Source organism: Tripterygium wilfordii, chromosome 3 (assembly GCF_013401445.1).
Source record: "Tripterygium wilfordii isolate XIE 37 chromosome 3, ASM1340144v1, whole genome shotgun sequence".
Classification (NCBI taxonomy): Eukaryota; Viridiplantae; Streptophyta; class Magnoliopsida; order Celastrales; family Celastraceae; genus Tripterygium; species Tripterygium wilfordii.
In genome coordinates this window covers 12,111,836-12,131,743 of record NC_052234.1, presented here as the reverse complement: position 1 = coordinate 12,131,743, position 19,908 = coordinate 12,111,836, and the positions used below count along the sequence as shown (strand labels likewise).

The window sequence follows — 19,908 nt, the reverse complement described above, 5'->3', positions numbered from 1 at the left end:
CTTGGTGTATATGGGTTGATAAAATAGAAATTTTCTTTCTTGGTCGCTAGGAAGAGAAAAAGTGAAGAGGTAAAATAATGAGGGAAGCCAACTGCCAAAGTTCGATATGCAATTTTGTGCACTTACCGATTTATATTGACTAGTGTTTGACTGCCCTAATTATAGTAACTCCCATTGGAATGAAAAAATTTTACGACCTCTTTTTATAAGCATGATTCTCTATGGTATTTCAAAAAAAAAAATTGGTATAATTCAATCATAACAACCCAATTTAACAACTCTCATTGGAGTTGCTATAATGATGTGCAAATCTTGTTCAATGATTGAAAATAATCTTCTATATAGTCTTAGTAAATGTAATTAACATTGAATTAGCTTTTGGAATCTCAAAGATATTTAGAAAATAAATCAATGATAATCTTAATTACAGTGTTATTTTTTTTTTTTGAAATACCGTTGAGAAATATGTTTTTCATTGGAATTAAACCTTGAGTACACATATGTCTAATTCAATCGATTGTCAATGGTCACTAGCAATTTGCATGATTATAAATTTTTACATTATAAACATCAAATGAAAGAAAGACAAAAAAAAATATGGTTGGTGGTTATTATTATATAATATTGAAAATAATAAACAACGTATCATGACAAGTCAATAGGATCAATTGGCAGATCTTACTGTGTCGGATGACCTCAGCGATAACACGTGGACGAAGTAGACAAGAGTCTCCCATCCGCGCGCTGAATCCAACTCAAAAAAATTAACTTCCTTTAATTAGTTAATTACGAATTATTTCAATTATTTAAGTAATTAAATTAAAATTCACTTTAAATATAAATATCTCCCCCTCCAGAAATTTCCATTCTCTTTTGTAGCCCTATCGGCTTCCTGCTTTCTCTGCTTCCAAAAACCCTTGTATCTAGGATTAGGGTTTCTTCGCTAATACCGTTAGGGTTTTCTGTCCTATCTCTTCACTTCATTAGGGTTTTGAGTATCTGAGCTGCTGCAGATTTGTATAGATTCTTTGATTGTTGTCTTTTCAAATCTTTGGTTCGTTTTAGATCTGGATCTGTGAGGAGACGTTTATACATAGAAGGTGTCAATGGATTCTCGGAAGAGAGGTAGGAATGAAGGTGGATTCAACGTTAATGGCGGCTTCAAGAGATCTAAGCAAGGTTCGTGCTTTCTTTTCTCCTCCAGTGGAACCTAGGGTTTTGATTTTGTTTTATTTGCTTTTCTATTTTAACTTTTCGTATGCGTGGGCTTTCGCGTTTATTCCTTATTTGATTCCCAGGCTCAATAGTTGGGGTTGGTTTCTAGTGATTTTTTTACTGTTCAGCGTGTCAACGTTGTCATTGAATCGGTGTTTTTCTTTTCTGGTGCGGTTAATTATTTTGTTGGTATTGTTAATATGCTGTCTGAGCGTGTATTGATTGTTTATGGTCTTTTGTTTCTATTTATTCCCTAGCGTCTCTTCCATGTTCAGTTGCTCATCGAAGTGCTTCTTTTTGAGGCAATTTAGGATGCAGTGTGTCTCTGCATAATTATTGGTGTGTATCCTGTTGAAGGACTTTCTAAATTGGGATATTATAGCACTGTTTACCATGCCTCTGTTTTATCCAGAAGAGGAGAAAGTACCCAATTTTCCTCATATGCAGAGATGACTTTAGAAAATCTTATAATTAGAGGTTGTTTCAGGAATTGAACCTGTGACCTCTAGGTTGCATCATTGCAACTCTATTATTGGGCCACTTGTTCATGTTCGTCTGTTTTATGGTCTAATAAATAATTGCGTTTGAGTCATAGCCGTCTGCTCCTATGAGCATTGCCATTATTGCAAAGCAATGACTCTTTATTTACATAATACAATGGCAAAACATAAGTTTCTAGACTGTCAAATGGGGCCGGTTTTATTGCTAGTGAACTTTCTGTTCTCTTGTTTAACTGTTCAGTGGAATCAACCTTCTTGGTTAACGTACAAAGCATGGAGATTCGGAAGTACTTAACTTTTGTGGAAACCTTGCTTCATATATTGCATTTGGCCTTAAAAAACTTCTTTCTTAATATTAATTAGTCCTAAGAATTTATGGATGTACTAGAGTAATAAGATTAAGAATTCATAAAATTTTGAACTGAAAACAAGTAATGATGTTCTGTAACAGAAATGGAGTTCTTATCAACTGGTGTAGGAAGCAAATCGAAGCCATGCACCAAATTTTTCAGGTTCAAATCTTTTCCTATCTAATAATACGTTGAACTTCATTTTATTATTAATTTATTAAGATGTTTAAGAATTTAATTTTCACAATATAAAATATGCGATGGTGATGAATCGGCAGTTCATAGATGTTATACAGGTACATACTGGTCTTGGACAAATCATGTTAATTGCTGCTATGTAAAGGACTAAATATTATTATTTTCCGGGGACTAATTGCCTAATTGGCAAGAAGGGGGTTTATATTGAGATTCATCATATTTTTGTATGGCCACCGCTAATTGAATATGATAGAAAACAGTGATGATTTTCAGAATGGACTTGTCACATCTTTTCATTCCAACGGTAAGCTATTGAAGTGCGATGAATTTTCATTGGGACTGTTACGTCTATCAAACACATCCTTCTATATTGCTAAGAAGTTTGTAAGTAACTTTTGTTTTGAAATTATGAATGGGCTACAGGTATGGGGTCTGAATATTAGTAATGTCAAATTTTTTTATATTTTTGTTTTAGTGATGTAGAGGAAACAGTACAATTTGGATATAGAATTCGGCATTGTAATCAACGTTTCATAATAATTTTTAGTTTATTTCCAGTAGTCATGGTGTTTTAATTGAGGGAAAGGGTTGTGTGATCAAGTTTGTTGGTGATTTTTGAATTTTTAAATGAGATTATTTCTTTAGCTTTCCTCTCGTGTCTTTATCCGCGAACGCATTTTCACTTAAATGAAATTGTTTTTGCACACAAGCAAATTTTTGGGCGTTTCATTTGTTACTTAATTTTTGGGGAAAAAACAGCTTTGTTATTGCCGGTTGAGCTTTTTAGTATCTGTTATGTAGTGATGATGGCCGTTCACATTTTTTTTATCGCCTGTAAGTGCGTAATGAAATACTCCAGTACTTTTGAGTGTTATCAAAAATATGATGTCTATGATTTCGTAGTTTACCTTGGTAGTATGATGATAAGTTTGCAGCCGCCTTATTAATTTTTTTCGGTATTATCTGCAGTACTGCTGGTTGCCCATTTGGCGAGAGCTGTCACTTCCTGCACCATGTTCCTGGAGGTTATAATGCTGTTGCCCAGATGATGAATTTAGGGCCCACAATACCCGCTGCACCTAGAAATATGGTGGCCCCACCAGCCATGCCAAATGGTTCATCAAATCTCAGTGTTAAAAGTCGCATGTGCAACAAGTACAATACGGCTGAAGGCTGCAAGTTTGGTGACAAGTGCCACTTTGCACATGGTGAATGGGAACTTGGCAAGCCTGTTGCTCCATCTCATGATGACACTCGTATGGGACACGGACCTGGTCGCATGGGAAGTAGGATGGAACTCCCACCTTCCGGTGCTGCTGCCAGCTTCGGTGCTTCTTCCACTGCAAACATCAGTATAGATGCCTCAGTTGCTGGCGCCATCATTGGTAAAGGTGGTGTTAATTCAAAACAGATCTGTCGCCAAACAGGGGCTAAGCTATCTATCCGGGAGGATGAGACAGATCCTAATAAGAGGAACATTGTACTTGAGGGGTCGTTTGCGCAGGTACAGGAAGCTGGTGCAATGGTAAGCGAGCTAATTATGAACCTTGGTCCACAGGCTGGCCATGCTAAAGTTGCTGGAGGACCTGGGCCGGCAGCTCATCGGGGAAGCAACTATAAGACAAAGATTTGCGATAATTTTACCAAGGGATCTTGCACCTTTGGGGATAGGTGTCACTTTGCACATGGTGCTGCTGAGTTGCGGAAATCAGTTATCTGATTTTCTCCAGTTAATAGGGTAGTGTTTTGTGGAAGGTAGGTCAGATATCTGTTTTGAATGCTGGCTATGTAATGCAACTTAGTGTAATTGAAAGATCATGTCAGGTATTTTTTGCTTCTGATTTAACTTCTGAAATTACCTTTGTTTTGGTAACCATAGTTGTAATATTGTTTACATAATCTGTACTGCTCGTTTGTTTTTTGTTTTTCGTTTTATGCCAGTAGCTGGTGTTGATTTCAGGGATGTCTACTGAGTTGATGCCGGAACTATGCCAGTCCGTTCGTTTATTGCCCCTAATGCCATTGCGTCATGTATGGCACTATGGCAGGACACGAAGGTAATGAACCAATGATATTTCATATGAGAATCATGCAGCCCAGTAACACAGATTGTTGGACTAAAGCTCTTGGGCTCACATGGGCTTTTAAATATTTAATGATGTACAGAAATAGTTTATGACTCATCATATTCATCTCATGCTTAAACTGCTTTTATTTTATTTTATTTATGAAGCGTGACAACAAATACATGCAAACCACTCTCGAGTGGGAGAAAGACACCAAGGAAAAGAAAACTAGTACAACAAAATTCAAACATACAGACACATCTCGGCTTCCCAAGGAAGACCCTGCAGTTTGTAGCCAGGTCTTAGCTGTAAGAACCACCAGTTCCATAGCCAGTCGCATCGGTGCCACCGACTCCAGTGTTGTGAGCCGTGGTTCGACCCGTGCCAGTATTCGTCCCAATGGGATGCGATCCCACCTCTCCCTCAGTCACCTGCCCATGTGGCTGCCCAATTCCATGCCCAGGAAGGGCAGACATCTGGTGGGCCCCGGTTCCCTGCCCGTGGGCTCCAGTGGTAGAGTACGTAGTGGTTCCTGGTGCACCGGTCGTGTATCCCCCGGCGCCACTTGTCGGCATGCCCGTTGGGCCATGGGACTGGACCCCTTGCTTAACTGCCGCGTTATGCGTACGCGCCTCCTGCTTGTTCAGTCCTGCTTCGTTGATCCTATCCTCTTTTTTTTGGGTTGCCATTTCTTTCTGCAATGGGTCGTGAGCCTTGGCCTTCTCCACCTTCTCTTGGGCGGTAGCCTTGGCCTTCTCCATGCCTGACTTGGCCGAGGCCGCCACGTTTGCTGCTGTCTCCTTGATGTTTTGCATTTTGTTTCGCTCTCTCTTCTTTTTCCCCTGCAAGCACTTTTTAACTGCGATTCAAGTATTCAATGGATGATCACTCCTTGCTAATAGTATCACTTATATAGATGTTTACATGTTTTCTGAAGGACTGACACGTGTCATCGAAGAGCATACGTGGACGCTCTTGAATGCTGTTTCTGACACCTTTTTTTTGCCACGTCTCAAGTCTCTGAAACGATAAGGATGACGGCAGTTACAAAAAGTACGTGTCGGTTTGTAAGATGTATGGCGAAACGACGCCGGAATTTCTTACACGTGTATTGCTCGTTGCCGTTTCGTGATGGCATCTTTTTCTCCATTGGACGCGTTCTCTTTGGAGTTTTGTACGAGCAATGACCAATTGTGATTCGGCCCAACTCTTTCAGGGTAATCGATTTGTCCCAAATTTGAAATTTGTCCCAAATTTGAAATTTGTCCCAATGCCTTCAGCACCGTCAGCCCTACTAGCCCTGCAAACAGAAGTTTCTAGGCCCAACGAGCCCACAAACCCGTTTGTAAAAATATCAAAACTTTATTTTTGTTCGTCAAGGAAGGTCGGTGAGCTATGAAAGTCTAAGTTGTTGGCCTGAAAGTAGAAACTATACTAACGGAACATTTGATTTATAATTATTGTATGAAGTGAGCATAAGATGAGTATGAGACGAATGTGAGATTAATATAGTATGAGCATGGTCATGTTTGATATAAATAAATAGGGAGAATAAGTGTGAAAATATTAATAGTATAATTTTTTCTTTTTAGAAAATAAAATAATATTTTATAACAAGTGTAAAAGCCCATTCTCACTCCACAAGGGAGAATAGAGAGTGGAATGACCCTTCCAAACTTAACCAAACAAGAGAATATACTAATTACACCCTCATTTCCCCTCAAAACATCAATCAAATGCCCCGTAAGAATTACATCCCTGTTAAGAATGGCATATATGAATTGAGATTAAAAAAAGGTGGCAACAAATTACTATAAACATTATTCTCCATTTTTATGCCATAAAATGTTATGATAGGTATGATAGTTCAATGGCACCCATTGCGGTAGGTAAAGACTAATGACGAATGAGAAGAAGAAAGCCAAGCAATGCTTCAAAACCAAGAATCTTATTATGGTGTGTTGTGTAGCTATCGTGGTAGGTAAGGAGAAAGTCAAAGCAATTGCCTTCCCCCACCAAACCCATGGACCCCATTTCTCCGACCCACACCCAAATACAAAATACCCACTCTCAATTCTCACCAACCCAACTCCACAAACCCACACCCAATTCCCAATTCTACCCTCAAAATAGCTTAATCCCCATCATCTCCCTTCACCTACCATGGCCAGCACTGCCTTCTATATCAGCATCCATTACAACCTTCCTTCCTCAGCTCCATTGCCTGAGCTAATCTTATCATTTATTTTTTCAATCTTCAATGGAGTCCAAAACTATAGAAAACCGTCAAGAAGACTTCATTTTCCGATCAAAACTTCCGAATATTCATATCCCCAACCACCTCCCTTTACACTCTTATGTCTTCGAAAACGTCTCCAAAGTCGCCTCGCGACCTTGCTTAATCAATGGTAGCACCGGCGACGTATACACCTACGAGCAAGTCCACCTCACAGCGCGAAGAGTCGCTTCAGGGTTAGACAAGGTCGGGATCAAACAACGCGATGTGATCATGGTGTTGCTCCCAAACTGCCCTGAATTCGTGCTTTCTTTTCTCGGCGCGTCGTTCCGCGGCGCAATTGCCACCGCTGCTAATCCCTTCTTCACGGCTGCGGAGATAGCGAAGCAAGCGAAGGCCTCCGCCACGAAACTGATCATCACGCAAGCCTGCTACGTGGAGAAAGTGAAGGATTTCGCTCACGAGAATGATGTGAAGCTCATGTGCATCGACGTGGCACCAGAGGGTTGTTTGCATTTCTCTGAGTTGACTGAAGCCGACGAAACCGAACTCGCTGACGTGGAAATTGTTCCAGACGATGTCGTGGCACTCCCTTATTCGTCGGGCACAACGGGTTTGCCAAAAGGAGTGATGTTGACGCACAAAGGGTTAGTCACAAGCGTGGCTCAACAGGTCGATGGAGAAAACCCTAATTTGTATTTCCATAGCGAAGACGTGATCCTCTGTGTGTTGCCGATGTTTCATATCTACGCTTTGAATTCGATAATGCTCTGCGGGTTGCGAGTCGGAGCTGCGATTCTAATCATGCACAAGTTCGACATTAATGCCTTGTTAGAGCTCATACAGAAACACAGAGTGACTGTTGCTCCAATTGTTCCGCCCATCGTGTTGGCGATTGCTAAATCGCCGGAGACGGAAAAATACGACCTGTCTTCCATAAGGGTGCTCAAGTCAGGGGCGGCTCCTGTGGGGAAGGAGCTTGAAGATGCTGTGAGTGCCAAATTTCCTAATGCTAGACTTGGCCAGGGATATGGAATGACAGAGGCAGGACCAGTGTTGGCAATGTGTTTGTCATTTGCTAAGGAACCGTTTGATATTAAGCCTGGAGCATGTGGCACTGTGGTTCGAAATGCAGAGATGAAGATCGTGGATCCGGACACCGGTGCCTCTCTGCCTCGGAACCAGGCTGGAGAGATTTGCATTAGGGGAGATCAGATCATGAAAGGTAAAATAATTTGACATGTTGAACACTAATTTAGTAATTAAAACAGAGGATCTTAGGATTTAACATTCCAAATCCATGCTCTGACTCTCCAGGATATCTTAACGATCCCGAGGCAACGCAGAGAACCATTGACAAAGAGGGTTGGTTGCATACCGGCGACATGGGATTGATTGATGACGATGACGAGCTCTTCATTGTTGATAGACTGAAGGAGCTGATCAAATACAAAGGTTTTCAGGTTGCCCCTGCAGAACTTGAAGCCATGCTACTAGCCCACCCTGACATTTCTGATGCTGCTGTGGTTGGGTAAGTTGAAGCCCAACGCTAGTTGATTGCAATTACCATTGACATACTGCTTCAGAATTGAAGCCTTTGCTCAATTTTGCTCAATGGGTTATTTTCTATTTTCAGAAAGACGGATGAATCAGCCGGAGAAGTCCCTGTTGCATTTGTGGTGAGATCAAATAATTCAAAAACCACTGAAGATGATATCAAGCAGTATATCTCAAAGCAGGTAAAGAACAATTAAATTTTGCAGCAGCAGCAGCTTCTAGTTACAACCATGCCACTCACTTTTGATTATTCCTCAAGTTGTGAACTAGCTGTTTTATTTTGGTTACAGGTGGTGTTTTACAAAAGAATAAACAAAGTATTCTTCATAGATGCAATACCTAAGGCACCATCTGGCAAGATCCTGCGGAAGGACCTCAGAACAAGATTGGCAAATGAAGTTCAAAATTAAGATGTGCATTCCAGTCCTAATACATTTAAATACGATGTATAGCATCACAATGGATTCAACATGTATTGGGGCAAAGATTTAAACTCCCACTCTGGAAGGAAAACTTACAAATTTGTACCGTTTGCGATAGACTTGTGGATCCATGTCACGTGTACCATTGTTGTTTAAATGGGTTGTTCCGAACACCGATACTCTATCCTTCTGATATAATCTTCTGAAATAAAACCATTGCAGACAAGTCAAGCCATTACGTATTTACGTGAATGAATAAACACGGAAATGTTGGATACTCCTAGTGCTTTTCACAATGGATACATCAGCTGGAAACTTATAATCTTTTCGCGTAAACAAAATGGCAAAAACATCAATCTAGGCAACGGAGAACAGACCACATAATAACATAGACAATAAGCCAATAAGAAATTTGAAGATGAATGAATAGCAAGCAATCATAGGGAGATGAAGGAACTCTGCTTCATTTCTTCAGAAAACAAAGCCATCATTCTTCCATAATCCTAAGCATCTCCCCATTGAAAGACTCATTTTCTCCATCTTTAACCCAAATATCAAAAATGGAAGCTGTTCAAACACTTCAGGGTTTCAATCTCGAAAAGCCATATTCTCTCAAATACGTTATTTTTGTGTTAAAATTGAAAGATTATTCTCCTAACAGCTTGAAACAAATTGAAATTAAATTGAACTCTTAAAAGATAGAAGAATATGTATATAAAAAATTAATTAGTAATAAAAATTAAAAGAATTAATTTGGTGAAGAGGCAGTCACCTGTCTCCGTCGCATCTGTTAGAGAGAAAAAGAACACTTTCAACGCCTCAGTAGAGACGATGAGAAAAGAAGAGGGGAAAAGAGAGAGAGATAGAAAAGGATACCATATGACGAGCCTTCGCATCAAGATGGTATCGCCATGGCAACTCTCTATCTTTAAGCAATTGATAGCGGCGTGAGAGGAAGAAACAGACAGATAGTCATAGACGGTTGTGATGGAAAAATGAGAGGCGCGGTGGAGATTTGTATGTCAGGGGACGATGGTGGGCCAATCCGAACAGTCCTTCTCATTTATCTGGGCCTAGCTCATGGAAAGATAAGTCGGTGGGCCTAGTGTAGAAAATGGGCTGAACACTGACAGGATTCTGGAGCATTGCCATAATATTTCGCTCTCCAATCCAATATCCAGCCCATCTACTTTTGACCTCACATTTCACGACTACTTTCTACAAATTTCTATATCGTTTCATATTATAAGCATAACCAGTCTCAAACACCGGACGATGAGGGAATTTTCCCTTTATCTTCACAAAGCAGTCAACCAGCAACGTAATGATAGGGGTGTCTTTGCTTAATAAGTTTAATCTATTCATAATTTACAGGAAAAAGGCACTCCTACTCTCGTGTGAGATTGGTCTCAAATAAAAAAAATTAAGGCAATTTGGACAAATTTTCATTTTGAGGACAAAGCAGAACAAATTGGATTTCGACAATTGAATGACCAAAACTTGTGCCAATTTTGCAAGGCATTTGGAATTGCGTTTCAAGGGATATACGTGTAATCGTGCAAGCCTACTTTAACCACATGCTGTGTGTTGATCATCCCACGTGATTGGCCCAATTTGGAATGTCCCAACACGCACACGTCATCGGTTCCCCGTCATATTTTCATCTGGCCAAATGAAATCTTACCGTTGATGTGTTTCGCATTGGACGGCCATAACGGGAGTACGAGTCTAAATGTCCATTAGTTCTTTCTCTTTCTTTTCATTAAAATAAAGCCACGTCGGCCAAAAGGTACGATATAATAAATAGGCAAAAAATGCATGTTGAGAGGTGGTGGGACCCAGATGAACATAAGGGATTTGTAGTGGGCGAGGCAGCATAGATAAAGGGTCACAGGTTAGTAGGTTACTCATTACACAGAGGCGGCGATTCTACGTCCACGTAGAGAGGGGCCGGGATAGGGTGGAAGTGAAGGAAGAGCGGCAGCTCTTGAGCGAGCGAAAGGTACTCGAAGAAGGAGATTCGTTAGAGGTCGAGAGATTCTCGTTTCGGGTACTTCCATTCTTCTCTTATTTCTCCTCTTGTTTTTCCTTCGACTCTCTGTTTTGGTATCAGATTCTTGTCCCTTATTGATAGAACCTCGACTTTGCCTAAACTAACCCCAGGATCCTATCACTTATCACATTACCTTCTTGTGATTCGTGCGAGTATGGCCTGCGATAATGAAAGCTGGAAATGGTGTATTTGTTGAGTAATTTTGATTAGATCCGTGCGAACTCCTATTGAAACAGATCTCTCTGTTTGTCGCTTTGAATCTTATTCGTTAAAACTGATTGTTTTTCTTTCATTCGAGCTCGATTTAAAATTTTATTGCATTGTGTAATTGATTATTGATGGATTCCCCTGTACGATTGATTTAAAAAAAAAAAAATTTAGTTTGATCAATGAAAGCTGAAATTTGCTCGGCTCAGTTTAAAACTTATAATTTACTCAAGATCTGCATTTTAATTTTCTATTCTCGAAGTATATGGGAATCTCTGTCATCCGCCAGGAATGCAGTTTTTGAAAAATTACTTCTGTTGTGAACCTCCTTGGTGGTGGCTCGGGAATAAAATTATTTTCCATTCAAAAAAAGAGAGAATGTTGTCCTATTGTTGACTACGTAATGTATATGTGTTAAATATGTTATAATTGGTCAAGTTGCGATACGTTCCCAATCAAAACAAAGTGGAGGTTGTTGGGGCTTCAGTCCACCGCTATTATCACATTAAAAATGAGTCGATATAAAAGTGGTAGGTGAAATTTTTGATGGCCGACGGTGTTTAAAGAAAAAAAAGATCCTTCGTCTACTCGCTAGTAGGCGCTGAAAAGTGCTGGTTGAGCGGTATTACACTTCTACTAAAAGTATTAAATGCGTTTTCTTTAATTAAATAACTGTCCAGGGGTCAAACTATCAAAGTTGAGCTTTTGCCTTTCGCTTCTGCCTTTGATTCCAGCTGCCCACGAAAGGTTGCTCCTGGCAGCCTCCAATCCTTACCCTAGGGTAAGATCTTTCTGAAAAGTTAAGATAGTCCTTTTCTTATTGCTCATGAACTAGATTAGATATCCTTGATGAGAACACAACCTGTACAAATGCGTGTATGTAGTCTCATTAAGTTGTGATAATTCAAAAAGAGGATTGGTGTTTAAGCGGCATTAGAAGTTTCACATCCCTGCTTGGTCGCTGCCACTTACTGAATTCTGCCATGTTCTCAATAATTTTCATCTTAGATGCATTTTTGAATTTTATGGTCTGGCGATTCTATTAATACCTGAGATAAGGCGCGTATGAATTCTGTTTGAAATTTGAAAGGAACACAAAAAGATTAGATGTGAAGTACCTTGAAGTGGCCAGACCCCTTTGCTGTTTACTTACGCAATAAAACTATTAAAAGTGTGATTTGCATCCCATTTTATCTGATTGTTGTGTAATTATAGTATATATGCTTCAAAAAATGTGTGTATACTTTGAAGGACACCGGAATTATTGTGATCGATAAAAGATTAATAATTTGTTTAGAACTTAATAAACTAAGATGTTGTGGTGCGCATACGATGCCTTTTTTTGTACTGCCATGTATAGTAGTCAATTAGGATATTGATTTAACATTGCAAGAAATCAGGGTTAATGTTGTGTTGCTTTCCTATTCTGAATTCGCATCTTTACCTTGCAACGAACGTCTTTGAGTTTTACCACCAATCAGTCTCCATCCTAAGAGCAGTTCAGAAAAAATCCCAAGATTGTAGGGATGAGAAACTAGAACTATTTGAGAATGAAAAATCAGTGTGGTTTATGATTTTACTTGCGCCAGTTCTGTGAGTAGATTTAATTCATTTTGATTATAGTCCTGTTACATGAAGTTTGACTTGGTTTATTTTTCGACTGGTTTTTTTTTTTTTTTTTCCCTAGACTTACTCTAAGAATACCTTCTACTTCTCACATTTTTTTCAATCATTGTCCTCAAGGCTGTGGGAAAATGGGTGCGGGTGGCAGAATGCCTGTTCGTCCTACTCAGGAGAAGTCCAAACTTGGTGCCCTGAAGCGAGTTCCTTGCTCGAAGCCCCCATTCACTCTTGGACAGATCAAAAAAGCAATACCGCCTCATTGTTTTCAGCGCTCTGTTCTTCGTTCATTCTCCTATGTCGTTTACGACCTTACTATAGCCTTTCTGCTCTATCATGTTGCTACCAATTACTTCCATCTTCTTCCTCACTCCCTCTCTTATGTGGCATGGCCAATATATTGGGCCATCCAAGGCTGCATTTTGACTGGTGTTTGGGTCATAGCACATGAGTGTGGGCACTATGCCTTCAGTGACTATAAGTGGCTCGATGACACAGTTGGCCTTGTCCTCCATTCTTGTCTCCTTGTCCCTTATTTTTCTTGGAAACACAGTCATCGCCGCCATCACTCCAACACTGCATCTCTTGACCGTGATGAAGTGTTTGTCCCTAAACAGAAATCCAGTATCAACTGGTACTCCAAATACCTTAACAACCCGCCAGGCCGAGCTCTCACACTTATCCTCCAACTTACCATTGGTTGGCCTTTGTACCTAGCATTCAATGTTTCTGGTAGACCATATGATCGCTTTGCTTGCCACTTTGACCCATATGGCCCTATCTACACAGATCGTGAAAGGATTCAAATTTTCATTTCTGATGCTGGTATTTTTGCTGTCCTTTTTGGGCTCTACCGCCTGGCGATGGCCAAAGGGTTCTCTTGGGTTTTCTGTGTTTATGGAGCACCATTGTTGGTGGTGAATGGATTTCTCGTTTTGATAACATACTTGCAGCACACCCACCCTTCTTTGCCGCATTATGATTCTTCTGAGTGGGACTGGTTGAGAGGTGCTCTGTCAACTGTTGACAGAGACTTTGGAATCTTGAACAAGGTTTTCCATAGCATTACAGACACTCATGTGGCACACCATTTGTTCTCAACCATGCCACATTATCATGCAATGGAGGCTACAAAGGCAATCAAACCAATTTTGGGAGATTATTACCAGTTTGATGGGACTCCGATCTTGAAAGCAATGTGGAGGGAGGCAAAGGAGTGTGTTTATGTTGAACCGGATGAAGTTGACCAGGGCAAAGGAGTCTTCTGGTACAAAAATAAGATTTAAGATGCGAAATAATGCAATTGGGTTGCAGGAACATTGGCCTTCCATTCCTGGTAATTTAGATCCTTTCACTAGTCTCAGTTCTTTGAAATTTTTTGAAACCCTATTATGCATAAAATAATAAAAGAACAAAAAAAACATGGATAGGTTTGGATTTGGGTTCAAGTTTAGTTCTCTTCTTGAAAATAAGTCTTGGTTCTTGAAGAGAGGGCTTGAACCTTTGCTTAGTTCATCAATCACAAGGTTTGTAGGAATTGTTGTGCCTGTTAGGACACAAAGTTGTTGTCGAACTCATGGTTTGGGTCTGAAGTAGACCCTTCTTTAATCTTGAGACATGTTGCATGGTCATTGAATAAATTGCTTTGCTGGATCATCTCACTCGTGATTTTGTTTCTATCTCTGAGCTTCTTTTCATGCAATTAGCCAGGACATCTATGGGAAGAGCACACATATCTGGAAGCTCTGTCCTCTTTATGGACTAGCACATTTTTGAAAGGACAATGCTAGAAACCCTCAAAATTTGATCCCTAAAAGTTCCCCAAATCTATGTGACATTAAAATAGTCATTGATTAAAAACACAAATGTAGGACTCATTTCACATCTAACACTTCACATTAAATGGGGGTCTTTTGGGAGTCTCAAGCATTATTCTTTTTGAAATTATATTGGAATTGCACCTTCTCAACACCCTTTTCAGTTTTCATCTTGTTATCCCCTATGATATGATTAGGGCACTTATTCTCAAATTTTATGGATACATCCATATGCATATAGGTATGAATCATGGAATCTTCTTCTCTTGAATTATCATTGATTCATAGAAGTTGGTGGGATGGGGTCTCTCTCTCTCTCTGTGTCCCTTCTCTGATGCCTGAGATGGTGATCAAACAGAATTGTCTACCGGGTTTATAATTTTAATCCCAAAACCTATCTGGGTGGTTGGTTCTGTTGTATTCACTGTACAGTTCCAGAAGATCTTGCACAATGTTTAGACAGAAACTTAATTTTTTTTAAAAATATTGATTTTAGAAAATAAAGAAAAAAAAAAAGGTTTGTTTACTTGCCTTCTCTTTTAAAAGGAGGGTGGCTTTACCCCCAATTCCAACCAACTGCCAAAAGTTGTGGCGCACGTCAACGAGTGGGCCCGTGTTTCGATTTAGCTGGGCTGGATTAATGATAGAGAGACTCGGAGACCAAGTCTCCGGGCCCATAGACAGTGACATGTATCCACGTGGAGGGTTAAGATGGCTTGGGCCGGCCGGCCCATCCGTGACTAGTCTCGTGTGGCCTCCTATAACTTGTGTACAATTGATTACAGGAGATTATGATTCTTTGAGATATAGAAAGAAAGCTGCATTAGTAGCTAAGTACGAAGTCGACACTCGTACGGCAATTCTTGATTCCGTGATTATTAGGGTTAAACCTGTTAGACAAACGGAAACATTCAAGTGAAATTTCTTATATCCATGTAAGATTTCCTTTAACTCGTACCACCAAGCATTTCTTAACGGGTGAAAATATTTATTGTCAAATCAAGCCAGCTGCACGCGACAAATAATTGAGTTTTGTATCAACAATAATAATTCTAGTTGGAAAGTTACAAATTTGTAACATAAATTAAATATATAGTAGCTTATGAGAGAGAATAATTAGACAGATTGTTGAGATTGTCACACTGGGAGCAATACATTTGTAGCCACGTGATGAGTTTTTGATTCAAGTTATTATGTCGTCAATTTGTAAATTATATGCGTGGGCCTACAAAAATGACTCAAGTTTAAACTTATATCGGATGTTCAAAGAATAATTTTGTATGATGTAATTATCCACTAAAAAAGGAGATTGTTTTTTTTGGCTTACAGGGGAAGGGAATATGAGAGATTCGAACTCGAGACTTTTATTAGACACCACACATATAAGGATCATATCTGAGTTACTCATGGTTATAAATTTTGTTTTTTGTTGAGTGTAGGGTAGAGGTCTGCAAGGCGGGGATATATGTACGGTTGTCGTTTAGGCAAGAAGCCATGATCCCGGCCTTTGTTTTTTTTTTTGGTGTCACAATGACCATAATACCCCCCTCCTCCTATTCTCCACGATCAACATGGACAGCAGCTTTTGTATCATTTTAGGGGTTATATGCCATGAGATGATCATTAACATAAAGGGTTGAACACACAAATAAATAAAGCAATATATATATATATAGTATAATGTGGATTGGGAGCATGAATTGCAATACTTTATTGACTCCCTATTGTTAGACAAGGATTAATCCAATACTGACTCCCAACATACAGCTTGTTTTTCTCTTTATATTTTCTCCATTTGTCCAGTCCTCCCACACAATCCATCTCTGTTTCTCTTCACTTCCCCCCCCCCCCCCCCATCTCTCTCTCTCTCTCTCTCTCTATATATATATATATATATACACACACACACACACAAATACACCAACTCTTCCCCCACCCTCTCTTCTCTCTCTACTTTATAACTCCAATGGAGAACATCACCAAGAAACAAACTTGGATCCCCAATTCAACACCATCAGCACTAGCCATGCACAAGGATTCACACCCAATCTCCAAAGGTGTGAAGCCCAAAATACGCATAATTCACATATTTGCACCGGAGATTATAAAGACTGATGTTGCCAATTTTCGCGAATTGGTGCAAAGACTCACTGGGAAACCAACTCCTCATCATCATCAAAAGAAGAGCAGCCGCAGTATTAGGAAACCAACCACTATAAGAGCAAGATCAAGAGAAGAGCCAACTAAGAAAATGGAGCTGAGAGGCGGGTTCGGGTCGAGAGATCGGGTCAAGGCGGAAGGAGTGACGTGGAATGCTGAGAGTAGTTCGGGTGGGTATTTGGGTGGGTTTGCGGATTTGGATGGTTTCATTCAAGAGCTTGGTGAATTCCCATTGCTTCCTCCTATGGCCATGGTTGATAATTCTCACATGCATGGGTTTGAACTTTGAACAGTATCTGCAGCTTGGCTAGCTAATTCAACATTTATTAATTTCATTTATTTAACTTTATATTGAATAACCGAATTCTATTGAATTAATTTAAGATCAGTTAATTTATATTTTAGGATTATCTGTGTGGCTGCTCCATTTGGATGTAACAAAATCAATAGAAACACATTTCTGTATAATTTATTATTTTATTTATTCCAAATGATTTTTGTTTTTCAATTTTTGATGTGCACTGCTCAAGTGCCCATTTTTTGTCTTCTTCATGCGGGCCTCTCTCTCCCCCCTTCTAATCTCAACGAGTAAATTACTCATTTTAGTCACCGAAAAATATCACTCGTATCGTCTCAGTTGCCGTAATTTCAAAAGAGCTGTGATGCTATAAAGAAATATTTATGTTCTGAACCAAACCCGACTGCCATTCTTTTCTTCAAAGGGATCAAAATGGGGATTCAACCATCATTGATGGTCACAATTTAGTTCAAGAGGATTCTAAAGCACGATTAGATCTTGGAGATTGTATTCAGGAATCAACTCGTGATTCAATTTCTACGCCATTATCGAATTTTTTTTTTTTACGCAAAATTCTAACGGCCTTGCGTAACATTCTAGTAGGAGTGTGACTTGTCATGAGAACAATTTAAAGAATTGGTGATCGAGTTGAGAAATTTTCAAATTAGGATAGTTGAGTTAAAATGATCTCAACATGCATAAATATTGTTTGACAATGCAATATATATAATATATAATAATATTGTTAATTATATATGATTTGGTTTGATAAATGAATCTCCTTTCTTGCAAGGTACATTGAATCTTATTTTAGATAATCGTCTCCTGCTTAATCTTGAACCACAAAGTTGATTAGTATTGAAATATCATTAATAGACCTAATATAATATTAGGGTTGGTTAGAAAAACAGGATCGCCTGCCAGTGGAAAGGAAGATGCAGAGAACAATGCATGACTGACATATTTGAAATTGAGTGATATATATATATATATATATATATATATATATATATATATATATTATATATATGACAATAGGTGTATGTATATAGCCAGACACAGCAAGGGATTAAAGATAATCTAACTTAATAGTGGTTGCAAGCTTGTTCTTGTAAGAAAACCAGAGATGGGGACTAACAATAGTAATTGACTTTAACAATATCAATAAACAAACTTCAAGTCAACAGCTTTCGCAAACTCTGTTGGCAAATTGCAATATCAGTTGACATACTGGGGAGGCAGGTTGATCAGGCTAAAAGAGTTTACTGTCTAAAATGTTAATCATCATGACGGAGATGGGGGAACCTTCTATTGATAGGAACCATCCAGCCCAACATGTCTTTTGGATAATCGAGTGGGAGTAAACCTCGGGCCACCAGAACCGCCCGCACCATACTGATGACATGTATTTGTTCATTAGTAAAGGCTTTTTACATCTACAGCAGGTTGTCACTAGTGTTTCAGTGATCAAATTATCTCTTGAGGACAAGCAAAAGTCACCAAACTAAATCAACTAATCAAGTAAATTTAAGGATGAACTGCATAAACAAAAGCCAGAACCAAATGAATCCACAAACACTCTTTCATGTTACGACACAAGCACATTTCTTTAAAAGAAAAAGAAAAACAAAATCTCTCACTTGAATTCACAACCTTTTCAAGCTTTTTATGATGGCTTAACCATGGTATCCTTGAACAATAGTAATCAACATTGAAGCATCATCAGCATATTCTCAAGTCCTCGCAGTAAGAAGGCTGTAAAGCACGAATTTTCATATCATAGGTTCTACCATCAGACATTCCATCCCAAGGAATCAAGTGTGACTTACCCAACTCGAGAGATGAGGAAGAAGTACTTTCCTTGTAAGCATTACCAATGTGTTTTCCGCATTTGTGGCAAAGCAGTCTGGTTCTTCTTTGGAATAAGCCCCATCGGTATTTGGGGTTGAAATAGGGCGTCCATCGGAGTTCTTCAATTTGATTAAATCTGCTCTCATCAATTGTAAAGAATGAGATAATACCTCTCTTTATCGATTTTTTGTATTTAGCATCAATCATTGAGGCGTTCCGGTTGCAGGAGCTCAAGTTTAAGTTGTACCCACAAGAACCACAACTGCAACATAAATTTTAAACCTTTTAGTGAAACACCACTTTACCTAAAAACTCAAGCTATTAGATTGGATCAATCGCTTATGCTTTATATGTTAGACCTTGCTAAACAAGGTGCATACAAAGTTGCAGCAAAAGATAAGCCAAAATGGCTTTACAGTTGACAGTTCAAGTTGTTTCTAGATTCTCCTAAGAAATCAATGATATTTCCCGTTTACTGCATAACTCTTCTTAATTCAAAACATTGGAGTCTGAATCATGAGTTGATACAGCAGAGTGGGACTGCCATAAATTTCCAACTGCAAGCCATATATCCACTGATATGAAAAAAGCAAAGCATCTCTGATCTGATCTCCTTTCATAGTTATGTGTTTCGAGCTGATCCGAATTTTCTGATATAGACAGAACCTCCACTATTTGGGGTATACCTAATTACCCATCTACACAACTTGCTTGTTCAGTCATTGGTTAAAAATTGGGGAAGACAGTCCATAAACTCAAAATCCAGCATTCAGTTTCTTCTCATTTGTGGGGAAGATTACTAAGTTAGTATTGCCCTTCAACTTCTCAATTAGCTAGAAATGCTAAAATTCACACAGACAATATCTCAAACAGGAAGCATGCACTCACTACTGAAACATGAAACATTTAGCATCAAGAGCTTAAAATCTTGTGATCAATAAAGTAAGAAAAGAGAGAGCCGAACAACATTGATGCACCACAATTCAGAAACAAATCACACCCAAATCAATTTAATTTGTTGGGTTAATAGATTTGCAATTTCTCATTGAATCAGAAGAATACGAACCTGTAATTAACGTGACGGAGAGACAACGACAATGGAAAATCTTGATTCTGGTAGTGGGTGTTGTCGTCTTCGCCGGCGATCATTGCTAGCTTTCTTACCGTTACTTCGTAGAGAAAGAGAGAACAAAAGTTGGCGTCCATTATCCAAGCGCGGAGATGTTGCTTTTAAAAATAATCCGCCCAACGGTAACATTAACATAGCGTTAGATGCTGTCCTGTCAGGACCCCATGGGAAGTCATGTCGCTGCCCATGTCCGATTATCTATGATTATAATATCCACTGGCTGGTTCGA

General features: G+C 39.2%; 6 protein-coding genes and 1 long non-coding RNA gene across 8 annotated transcripts; 4 read left to right on the top strand and 3 right to left on the bottom strand.

The window, feature by feature from the left end:
* Window positions 1-860: 860 nt before the first annotated feature.
* Window positions 861-4,189, top strand: LOC119995084 (zinc finger CCCH domain-containing protein 14-like). The gene is made up of 3 exons (XM_038841458.1): window positions 861-1,179; window positions 2,167-2,227; window positions 3,233-4,189. The coding sequence occupies exons 1-3, from the start codon at window positions 1,107-1,109 to the stop codon at window positions 3,981-3,983; spliced, it is 885 nt and encodes a 294-aa protein (XP_038697386.1). The 5' UTR covers window positions 861-1,106; the 3' UTR covers window positions 3,984-4,189.
* A 262-nt stretch (window positions 4,190-4,451) lies between these two features.
* On the bottom strand, window positions 4,452-5,222 carry LOC119995085 (late embryogenesis abundant protein 46-like). The gene has a single exon (XM_038841460.1). The coding sequence runs from the start codon at window positions 5,142-5,144 to the stop codon at window positions 4,632-4,634; it is 513 nt and encodes a 170-aa protein (XP_038697388.1). The 5' UTR covers window positions 5,145-5,222; the 3' UTR covers window positions 4,452-4,631.
* Window positions 5,223-6,523: 1,301 nt separating this feature from the next.
* LOC119994374 (4-coumarate--CoA ligase 1-like) lies at window positions 6,524-8,804 on the top strand. Its single transcript, XM_038841226.1, has 4 exons — window positions 6,524-7,790; window positions 7,883-8,096; window positions 8,202-8,304; window positions 8,413-8,804. Exons 1-4 carry the CDS (start codon window positions 6,590-6,592, stop codon window positions 8,530-8,532), a joined length of 1,638 nt encoding a protein of 545 aa, XP_038697154.1. The 5' UTR covers window positions 6,524-6,589; the 3' UTR covers window positions 8,533-8,804.
* On the bottom strand, window positions 8,426-9,566 carry LOC119994391. Its single transcript, XR_005467044.1, has 2 exons — window positions 9,421-9,566; window positions 8,426-8,746 (listed from the first exon to the last, which is right to left on the bottom strand). It is a non-coding gene; the product is annotated as an uncharacterized LOC119994391 (long non-coding RNA).
* Window positions 9,567-10,438: 872 nt separating this feature from the next.
* Window positions 10,439-14,085, top strand: LOC119995107 (delta(12)-fatty-acid desaturase FAD2-like). Of its 2 annotated transcripts, XM_038841490.1 has the most exons (3): window positions 10,444-10,594; window positions 11,485-11,585; window positions 12,548-14,085. In XM_038841490.1, the coding sequence occupies exon 3, from the start codon at window positions 12,559-12,561 to the stop codon at window positions 13,708-13,710; it is 1,152 nt and encodes a 383-aa protein (XP_038697418.1). In that variant the 5' UTR covers window positions 10,444-10,594; window positions 11,485-11,585; window positions 12,548-12,558; the 3' UTR covers window positions 13,711-14,085. The 2 variants fall into 2 exon arrangements, with proteins under 2 accessions (XP_038697417.1, XP_038697418.1); XM_038841489.1 differs by lacking the exon at window positions 11,485-11,585 and having other exon boundaries at window positions 10,439-10,594.
* A 2,050-nt stretch (window positions 14,086-16,135) lies between these two features.
* On the top strand, window positions 16,136-16,909 carry LOC119995318 (VQ motif-containing protein 17). Its single transcript, XM_038841790.1, has one exon. The coding sequence runs from the start codon at window positions 16,208-16,210 to the stop codon at window positions 16,688-16,690; it is 483 nt and encodes a 160-aa protein (XP_038697718.1). The 5' UTR covers window positions 16,136-16,207; the 3' UTR covers window positions 16,691-16,909.
* A 1,295-nt stretch (window positions 16,910-18,204) lies between these two features.
* Window positions 18,205-19,805, bottom strand: LOC119990397 (uncharacterized protein At4g08330, chloroplastic-like). Its single transcript, XM_038836286.1, has 2 exons — window positions 19,617-19,805; window positions 18,205-18,812 (listed from the first exon to the last, which is right to left on the bottom strand). The coding sequence occupies exons 1-2, from the start codon at window positions 19,754-19,756 to the stop codon at window positions 18,422-18,424; spliced, it is 531 nt and encodes a 176-aa protein (XP_038692214.1). The 5' UTR covers window positions 19,757-19,805; the 3' UTR covers window positions 18,205-18,421.
* Window positions 19,806-19,908: the final 103 nt, after the last annotated feature.

Bases quoted from the DNA above. Each gene is read 5' to 3' on its own strand.
- LOC119995107 (XM_038841489.1), top strand. From the start codon at position 12,559: ATGGGTGCGGGTGGCAGAATGCCTGTTCGTCCTACTCAGGAGAAGTCC.
- LOC119995084 (XM_038841458.1), top strand. From the start codon at position 1,107: ATGGATTCTCGGAAGAGAGGTAGGAATGAAGGTGGATTCAACGTTAAT. The intron at 1,180-2,166 runs GTTCGTGCTTTC...GTTCTGTAACAG, and splicing joins CTTCAAGAGATCTAAGCAAG to AAATGGAGTTCTTATCAACT. The intron at 2,228-3,232 runs GTTCAAATCTTT...TATTATCTGCAG, and splicing joins CCATGCACCAAATTTTTCAG to TACTGCTGGTTGCCCATTTG.
- LOC119994374 (XM_038841226.1), top strand. From the start codon at position 6,590: ATGGAGTCCAAAACTATAGAAAACCGTCAAGAAGACTTCATTTTCCGA. The intron at 7,791-7,882 runs GTAAAATAATTT...CTGACTCTCCAG, and splicing joins GGGAGATCAGATCATGAAAG to GATATCTTAACGATCCCGAG. The intron at 8,097-8,201 runs GTAAGTTGAAGC...TTCTATTTTCAG, and splicing joins TCTGATGCTGCTGTGGTTGG to AAAGACGGATGAATCAGCCG.
- LOC119995085 (XM_038841460.1), bottom strand. From the start codon at position 5,144: ATGCAAAACATCAAGGAGACAGCAGCAAACGTGGCGGCCTCGGCCAAG.
- LOC119990397 (XM_038836286.1), bottom strand. From the start codon at position 19,756: ATGGACGCCAACTTTTGTTCTCTCTTTCTCTACGAAGTAACGGTAAGA. The intron at 18,813-19,616 runs GTTCGTATTCTT...TTTATGTTGCAG, and splicing joins CTCCGTCACGTTAATTACAG to TTGTGGTTCTTGTGGGTACA.
- LOC119995318 (XM_038841790.1), top strand. From the start codon at position 16,208: ATGGAGAACATCACCAAGAAACAAACTTGGATCCCCAATTCAACACCA.